An 8,871-nucleotide genomic window follows, 5' to 3' on the forward strand; every position below is an offset into this window, starting at 1 on the left:
ACGACAATAACTTGGTCTTAAACACCAAAAAGACCAAGGAGATCATTGTAGATTTCCGGAAGAGGTGTCATAACAACCATCTGCCTCTCTTCATTGGCAGTGAGGCGGTGGAGAGGGTGAGCAGTTTTAAATTCTTGGGGGTAACTGTGACCGAGGACCTGTCCTGGGGCAACCATATCACCTCAGTTGTACGGAAGGCCCAACAGCGCCTCTACTACCTGAGGAGACTGCGGAGCGCACACATTCCCAGATCTCTGATGTTGAACTTCTACAACTGTGCCATCAGCAGCGTTCTGACGTATGGATTTCTAGTGTGGTTCCCCAGCTGCACCAAGGCCGATCAGCAAGCACTCCAGCGGGTGGTGAAAGAAGCTGGCAGAATTATTGGAACAAGTCTGCCAGAGATCAGTAATATCTTCCCCACTCGCTGTCTGAGGAGGGTGCACAGTATCCTGCGGGACCAACATCACCCTGCGCGCCACCTTTTCCATCTGCTGCCCTCAGGGAGAAGGTACAGGTCTATACAGGCCAGAATATCCAGACTGGCCAACAGCCTGTATCCACAGGCTGTGAGGCTCCTGAACTCTCTGCCCCCCTCTCACGGACAATAACCATATCCAACTTCTTAATAGCAATGAACTGGTCTGCATTGGTGCATCATATCTTTATTCTCTTCCCCCTCCTGCCCCCCCCCTCCCCTCTTTCTTAAATAGATAACTATCATATCTGATATCATATCTCACAGTACAATAATATTGAATGGGTTGCATTGTTGTATTTTGTCATGTTTCTCAGGTCTTTGTCTGAATTTCTACGAACATTATTGCTAAGGATTGTCTTATTGCATTGGAGTCACACTGGGTTAAATATGTACACTTGGGTTTTAAGGGGTATTTATTATTTTCTTCTTTTTTTGGGTTGTATGGAAGCCCCAAACGCAATTTCATTGTTCTTGACAATGACAATAAATAAATAAATACTAAAATACTAAATACTATATAAATACAGGCCATTTACCATTTTACCATTTCTGTTTTACAAAGTGTCACAATTACATTTAGCATCCAGGTCTTCATGAAAACAGAATTTAGTAAATTTAACAGAGTTAGAAATTAGCATTGAATTTACACATTACACTATACAATACACTATATTATGTTTATAAATAATGAGTTATGGAAAGTTCAAAAGAATTTGACTGCCTGCTCAACCATTTGGTTTAGCATATTTTGAGAGACTATATATAATGAACTGGAGTACTTAGCTTAACTCAACCTTATTGAGCCATCTCTACCACTTGGTTGAGTTATGTTATCCTAAAAAAAAAAAACACTAGATGGCACTGTGTCAGGATATGGCAGGCCTCATCTGCCACCCTCCAACCAGGAAATCAGAAAGCAAAAAATCACTCTGGACACATGGACTGTTTTGGCTAAAAATTTTAAAGGTAAGTACATTTTTCTTCAGTATAAACATCTCAGAGTCTTTACTGAACATGATTATGTCATTTGATACCAGAAAATAGCTGTAATAAATCCATAATATTTTTTTAAAAACATGCTCAACCAAACGGTTGATTTGTCAATTGATGGTAAGAGTAGCAAAACTTAGCTAATGTTTAGAACTGTTGTTTTAACATATGAAATTGACTATTTACTATTGAATATAAATAATTTAATGATCTATACATGTAAATATGACATGTTTAAATTTGGATTTGCATTGGCACTGTTCGACCAAATCGCACAGGTGGAGCCACTTTGATGACAGACAAAGAGCTGATGAAGAGAGGGCGTGGAGCTTTTGACTACAGGTCTGCTGAAGGTGTGATCGCAGTTAAATGGTTTGACAACAAATGTGTGAACCTGCTAAGTAATGCTTCTGGGATCATGCCACTTTCAACTGTCAAACGCTGGAGCAAAGAGTCCAAGGCGAAAGTTATGATCCCATGTCCATCACTCATCCCTGCATACAATGAGCATATGGGAGTGATAGATCTCTCTGACATGCTGGTACACCTGTACAAGACCCCAGCCAAGTCTACAAGATGGTACCTGCCACTCTTTGGTTACATGCTTGATCTGTCCATTGCAAATTCCTGGCTGGTCTACAAGAGGGAATGTGGACAACTAAACCAGAAACCAATCACACTCAAAAGATTCTGCCTGGCAGTTGCGCATAGCTTGAAACAAGTCAACAAGCCAGCATCCAAAGTTGGCCGACCATCATCCAGCTCTTCACCACCACCAAAGAAACCACAGCCAGATGTGCGATATGACAGCTTTGGGCATTGGCCACTTCACTGTGACAAGCGAGGCCGATGCAATTACTGTCCAAAGGGCGTCTCAAGATGGAAATGCCAAAAATCCAATGTTTTCTTGTGCTTGAATGCCAGTCAGGAATGCTTTGCAGTGTACCACCAGAAGATCTAATCATCAAGGGGTATTGGTGAAGTTGCATGAACGGCAAAAGAAAAGAGCCAGAACTGTTTCAGTGTGTTCTCAAATTTTTCAGTGCAAAATGGCAATGGTATATAATATACCACCAGAATTTTCTGGAAGATAAAATAAAAAATGTTAGTGCTCTTCCAACACTACAGTGAAAAGTTTATGTTAACAACAGGTCAAAAGTGAATTTGTATGTTTATGAATTTTCGGTAATTGCAGATCAAGTTTTTGATCAAATTTACAATATTTTTGTGTTTTATACATTTTGTGGTTTGTTATTATAACGCCCACTGTTGAAATGGAATCCAACAATGTTTGATGTTTTACTACCACAATAAAGTGGGTCAAACACAAAATTGGGTAGTTATTGTTTTGCAAAATGAGTATAACCTTTACTTTTTTCTACTAGTTATGTCTGTGGAACTTTATGTAGTTGTACCATAGAGAGACATCTCAACCGTTTGGTAGAGGGTAATATTTAAAAAACTATAAGGTGTGTATAATTTTTTTTTTTTAATTGTGATCATTATTGACCTAAAGGAATAGAAAATATGAACAAATAATTTTTTCATTGTATTTTTCTTGGTGAGGCAGTCAAAGGGTTAAAAAAAATTATTATTTTTTTTTTTTTAAAGTATTGTAAACTTCATGTAGCTGATGGAGGTGACTTTGCAATTGGTCATGTGGTCAGCCGTCGACCATCACAAGCCACAACGTGAGCGTGTGTCAGTGACTGTCTATCCTTTCTCTACAAATACCTACCACATTACATGAAGAGATACACCAAATGGATAGATGGACAAATTAAAGGCTTCAAAATGTTCTGATGATAGGATCAACAGAAAAATCAAATTTTTTACCCAGAGAAGTGTAAATTTTAATTAGCTTATTTAGCTGCATAAATATATATAACTGAGAAAATAGAAGACACTGTGATGAATATTCACATGTTTGTGTCAGGGTTCCTGGGTCGTTGACCCAGTGATTTCAGTTTGTTCATGTTCAGTTTGGTTCACCACATTAATGTTCTCACTTCCTGTTTTTTCCCGTGTCAGCTTGTCTCCCGTGTCATTAGTCAGATTATGTTCAGCCCTGTACTCACCTGTTTCCAATCATTGTCATCATCCACCTGTGTATTTAAGTTCCTCGGTTTCACCAGTTCTCTGTCGTGTCATTGATGTTAATGATGTATGTCTGATGTCATCTGTATGTCCAGTCAGTCAGTCAGTCAGTCAGTCCTTAGTTCATTCATTCAGTCAGCCAGCCAGCCATTTCCTCCCTCTGTACTGCTTGCTCATTCCTTCGGCAATAAACATCCACCTTCACCTACCTGCCTGCGAGTCCAGCGTTTGGGTCCTCCTCCTCTCATCCACGACACTACCCTTGACAGAATGACACGACCCCGCGTTGTGGACCCAGCGGACCCTGAACTTTTCGAGCGGCAGGAGGCAGCGCTCCTTCGCTGGACGGAGGGGCTTCGGGGAAAACAGCGGCTCTTCGCGGAGAGAGAGCACGTCTTCGAGGGGACTCGCCTGGCTCTGGGCGGGCCTCGGAGACGCCACGTTCCCCCACCTGCTGCCTCAGCTGCACCGGAGCATTCGCCGCGGAGAGTGGGCGTCACAGCCCAAGCTTCGGCCGCTCGCTCTCCCGCCGCTTCGCTCCTCGCTCGCCCGCCAGCCTTTTCACTCTCCAGCCTTTCCGCCTCGCCACGGCACAGCGGCTACACCTCCCATCTCGGCTCAGCGGAGGCTACCGCGCCAGCGGCTCAGCCATTTACCCGGCCCGCTTCCTCTTCCCGGGGAAAGCGGCGCACACGCCGCCATAAAACGGACTCTGTTCAGCAACTCCCGGTGGTGAGTTCCAGTGACTGTTTTCCACACCCCTCATCTGATTATCCACTTAAAACACACAACAGACTCTTTTCTGATTCATGGGGAGTTTCCCTCCTTGAGGATGATGTGGACTGGGAAGATTTTTTCTGCTCTGGCTCCCCAAAGACTGTTCAGTCAAAAACTGTAAATAGTGGTGGCAGAAGGACCAGAATACAACCCGATAGACCTGTCAGCGTCGCTCACCCAGTCGTTATTTCCACTCCTATCAGTCAGCCTACACCCACTCCAGTGCCAGCTCCCAGGAGGAGGGCAGCTGCGACCCAGTCTACCTCCACACCCGCTCCTGTTTCTCGGGTGGGGGTGACTGGTGTCCAGCCACCTTCTGTGCCTGTCCCAGCGCCCAAGCTGAGGGCAGCCAGAACCCAGCTTGACCTCCCTGGAGGCTTGGAAGAGCTAACTGGTCCACCTACTACTTCACCCTTTCATCCACCTCCTGATCCAGCTTTTCACGCCCTCGCAGTATCACTGGTTAGACTAGCTGAACTGTCCCCTGCCCAGGCACCAGCCTTACGAGCCCAAGCCGTAATGTTATCTCCGTCACTAGCTCACTCTTTAGCTCAGCCATTAGCCTCACCGGCCTCTGTTTATCCGTCAGTCTCCTTAGTCCAATCGGTTCCCTCACCTGCTGTCCAGTCTCCTGCTGCCCTCCAGTCAGTCCAGCCACCTGTAGCTCAGTCTCCACCTGTCCTCCAGTCACCTGTAGCTCAGTCTCCACCTGTCCTCCAGTCACCCGTAGCTCAGTCTCCACCTGTCCTCCAGTCACCTGTAGCTCAGTCTCCACCTGTCCTCCAGTCACCTGTAGCTCAGTCTCCACCTGTCCTCCAGTCACCTGTAGTCCAGTCTCCACCTGTCCTCCAGTCACCTGTAGTCCAGTCTCCACCTGTCCTCCACTCTTCTGTAGTCCAGTCTGCCGCCCAGTGCCCTGTAGTCCAGTCGCCTCCTGTTTCCCAGTCACCTGTCCACCATCCCGTCCAGTTCCCGGACCTGCAGCCACAGCACCCAGAGCCAGCTGTGAGCCTTCCTGCTCCTCAGCCAGGGGTTTCCACACCCGCTGGCCCGGCCGCTCCTCAGCCAGGGGTTTCCGCACCCACTGGCCCGGCCGCTCCTCAGCCAGGGGCCTCCGCGCCTACTGGCCCTGCCTGTCTCCGGCCAGGGGCCTCCGCGCCTGCATCGCCCGGCCCGGCCTCTGCCTCAGCTGCACCCACGCCCGGCCCGGCCTCAGCTGCACCCACGCCCGGCCCGGCCTCAGCTGCACCCACGCCCGGCCCGGCCTCAGCTGCACCCACGCCCGGCCCGGCCTCAGCCTCAGAGCCTTCGTCTGCGGCAGCCTCAGAGCCTTCGTCTGCGGCAGCCTCAGAGCCTTCGTCTGCGGCCGCCTCAGAGCCTTCGTCTGCGGCAGCCTCAGAGCCTTCGTCTGCGGCCGCCTCAGAGCCTTCGTCTGCTGCCGCCTCAGAGCCTTCGTCTGCTGCCGCCTCAGAGCCTTCGTCTGCTGCCGCCTCAGAGCCTTCGTCTGCTGCAGCCTCAGAGCCTTCGTCTGCTGCAGCCTCAGAGCCTTCGTCTGCTGCAGCCTCAGAGCCTTCGTCTGCTGCAGCCTCAGAGCCTTCGTCTGCTGCAGCCTCAGAGCCTTCGTCTGCTGCAGCCTCAGAGCCTTCGTCTGCTGCCGCCTCAGAGCCTTCGTCTGCTGCCGCCTCAGAGCCTTCGTCTGCTGCAGCCTCAGAGCCTTCGTCTGCTGCAGCCTCAGAGCCTTCGTCTGCTGCAGCCTCAGAGCCTTCGTCTGCTGCAGCCTCAGAGCCTTCGTCTGCTGCAGCCTCAGTGCCTTCGTCTGCTGCAGCCTCAGAGCCTTCGTCTGCTGCAGCCTCAGAGCCTTCGTCTGCTGCAGCCTCAGAGCCTTCGTCTGCTGCAGCCTCAGAGCCTTCGTCTGCTGCAGCCTCAGAGCCTTCAGCCTCAGAGCCTTCAGCCTCAGAGCCTTCAGCCTCAGAGCCTTCAGCCTCGCCTGGTCCAGCAGCTAAACGGCCGTTTTCTAGACCGCTGGCTGAGCCACTGGCCGGGCGCCATCGCCGTCGTGGGCGGCCCCCGGACCCTCTTCGCCTGAGTGGCCGCCGTCGCCTTCCGCGCGGCCGGCCCCCAGACCGCCTTCGCCTGAGTGGCCGCCGTCGCCTTCCGCGCGGCCGGCCCCCCGAACTATGTCCACGTCGCCGCCGTCGCCTTCCGCACGGTCGGCCCCCCGAACTGTCTCGTCTCGGCCACGGGCCGCGTGGACGCCCACCTGAACTGTCTCGTCTCGGCCACGGGGGCGCCCACCTGAACTGTCTTGGTGTGGACTCCGTCCCTCCGTCCTGGGCCCCCTCCGCCCGCCCTGTTCTGGTTTTTTTTCTTTCTCTTTTGGCCGTCGGGTGCCGGCCTTTGGAGGGGGGGGTACTGTCAGGGTTCCTGGGTCGTTGACCCAGTGATTTCAGTTTGTTCATGTTCAGTTTGGTTCACCACATTAATGTTCTCACTTCCTGTTTTTTCCCGTGTCAGCTTGTCTCCCGTGTCATTAGTCAGATTATGTTCAGCCCTGTACTCACCTGTTTCCAATCATTGTCATCATCCACCTGTGTATTTAAGTTCCTCGGTTTCACCAGTTCTCTGTCGTGTCATTGATGTTAATGATGTATGTCTGATGTCGTCTGTATGTCCAGTCAGTCAGTCAGTCAGTCAGTCCTTAGTTCATTCATTCAGTCAGCCAGCCAGCCATTTCCTCCCTCTGTACTGCTTGCTCATTCCTTCGGCAATAAACATCCACCTTCACCTACCTGCCTGCGAGTCCAGCGTTTGGGTCCTCCTCCTCTCATCCACGACACTACCCTTGACAGTTTGTCAGCATCAAAGAGAGACTACTAATTGATTCATTCTGCTAAATTATTTTTATGTGAATATACAATAGTAAATAATAATCTATGACAATATAGAAGGGAAAATGTGAAATGCAGGCATATAAGCTGTTTAGAATTTAAACATTACCAGAAACAGTTTAAGAAATTGTTTGTCTTTGTTTTATGACCATTATGTTGTCATCAATAGAAGAACAGAAATCAACATTTACATAAATGTCATGACATTTCTATAAATTTGATCTCTTTTCCTCTGTCTAGTATGGAAAATCGGAGAAAAGGTACTCCATTATCTAGTTTGCATTACAATTTCAAATTATATGCCATACATTTGATAATAGGGCAGTAATACCAGTGTTATTAAACTTGACAACAATATTTTGATATGTTTGAAAATTTCATTCATTTTGAGTCCATATATGATTGGATTTAAAAGAGGATGGAATAAAATTGACTGAAACGTCAATGTCAAACGAAGAGTTTTGGATAGATCAGAATCCAGTCGAACTATAATTATATCAAAGAAAATAAAACAGGAAAAGTTGGTTAACACCAGCAGGTGGGGTAAACATGTCTTTACAGCTTTTTTCCTCACTTCTCTACAACAATGGTAAGATATTCTAAGAATCCTGATGTATGTAAAAAGTATGAAAAGCAAAGGTAGAAGGGCAATGTTTATCAACATGACCATACTATATATAGATATTGCGACCGAGGGCACACACTGAAGCTTGTAAACTGAAGTGTTACAAAAAATTCCTGTCAGGGTAAAGCTACAGAGTTTGACATTCGAATACAACACACCCAGCACTGAGGTTTCAAAAGCAGGTATAAGCCAAGCTAAAATCAGACATACATATATAGTTATTCTATTCATAATAACTGGATATTGCAGGGGTTTACATATAGACACATACCTGTCATATGCCATTGCTGCCAACAGTAAAAATTCTGAACCAACCGAGGTGCAATATGATAAACCTTGGAAAAGACAGAGTGGATATGATATCATCTGTTTTTCAGACAAAACATCAGATAAGAGCTTTGGATAGATAATCATGCTGTAAAGAACAGAGTTGATTAACAAAGCTGCAATAAATATGTACATTGGCTCGTGAAGGTTTTCGTGAGTCCAGATAAGGAAAACTATAGTGGAATTAAAGCAGAGTATCAGAATATAAAGTGTAAATATGATCACAAAATAGAGATACCTGTATTTGTGCAATTCTGCAAACCCACCTAGAGTTAACAATGTTACATTTAATTCCACATCCATTCAATGAGAAAAAATGTTATTTACTATACAACTAGATGACATAAATGGTATTCATTAAAAAACAAATGAAAAGACAAGTCTTAATGTATTGTAGTAATGCTTTTCCAGCACCGAACTAAGAAGTAATTGGCTCTGTGGCTTTGTTTTATCAGACAACTTCCCATTCTCAATGGGACTCATTAAGTTCTTCAAGAACATGTAAACAATTTCACCAAACTTTATCAGTTGATATTTTTGTCTGTATGATCTGTCATCATACATCATACCAAGGTTATTATTGTTAACAAAAACTAACGTAATAATGAAAACTAGAAGTGAAAAAACATTTTCGTTAACGGAAATAAAAGTAAAAACAAAAAAAGGAAAACTAACTAAAACTGTAA

General features: G+C 46.5%; 1 protein-coding gene across 1 annotated transcript; it reads right to left on the bottom strand.

Annotated features, from left to right (window-relative positions):
- Window positions 1–7,528: 7,528 nt before the first annotated feature.
- Window positions 7,529–8,488, bottom strand: LOC113007343 (olfactory receptor 6N2-like). Its single transcript, XM_026143790.1, has one exon. The coding sequence runs from the start codon at window positions 8,486–8,488 to the stop codon at window positions 7,529–7,531; it is 960 nt and encodes a 319-aa protein (XP_025999575.1).
- Window positions 8,489–8,871: the final 383 nt, after the last annotated feature.

The sequence above is a fragment of the Astatotilapia calliptera genome, chromosome 16, assembly GCF_900246225.1.
Source record: "Astatotilapia calliptera chromosome 16, fAstCal1.2, whole genome shotgun sequence".
Lineage (NCBI taxonomy): Eukaryota > Metazoa > Chordata > Actinopteri > Cichliformes > Cichlidae > Astatotilapia > Astatotilapia calliptera.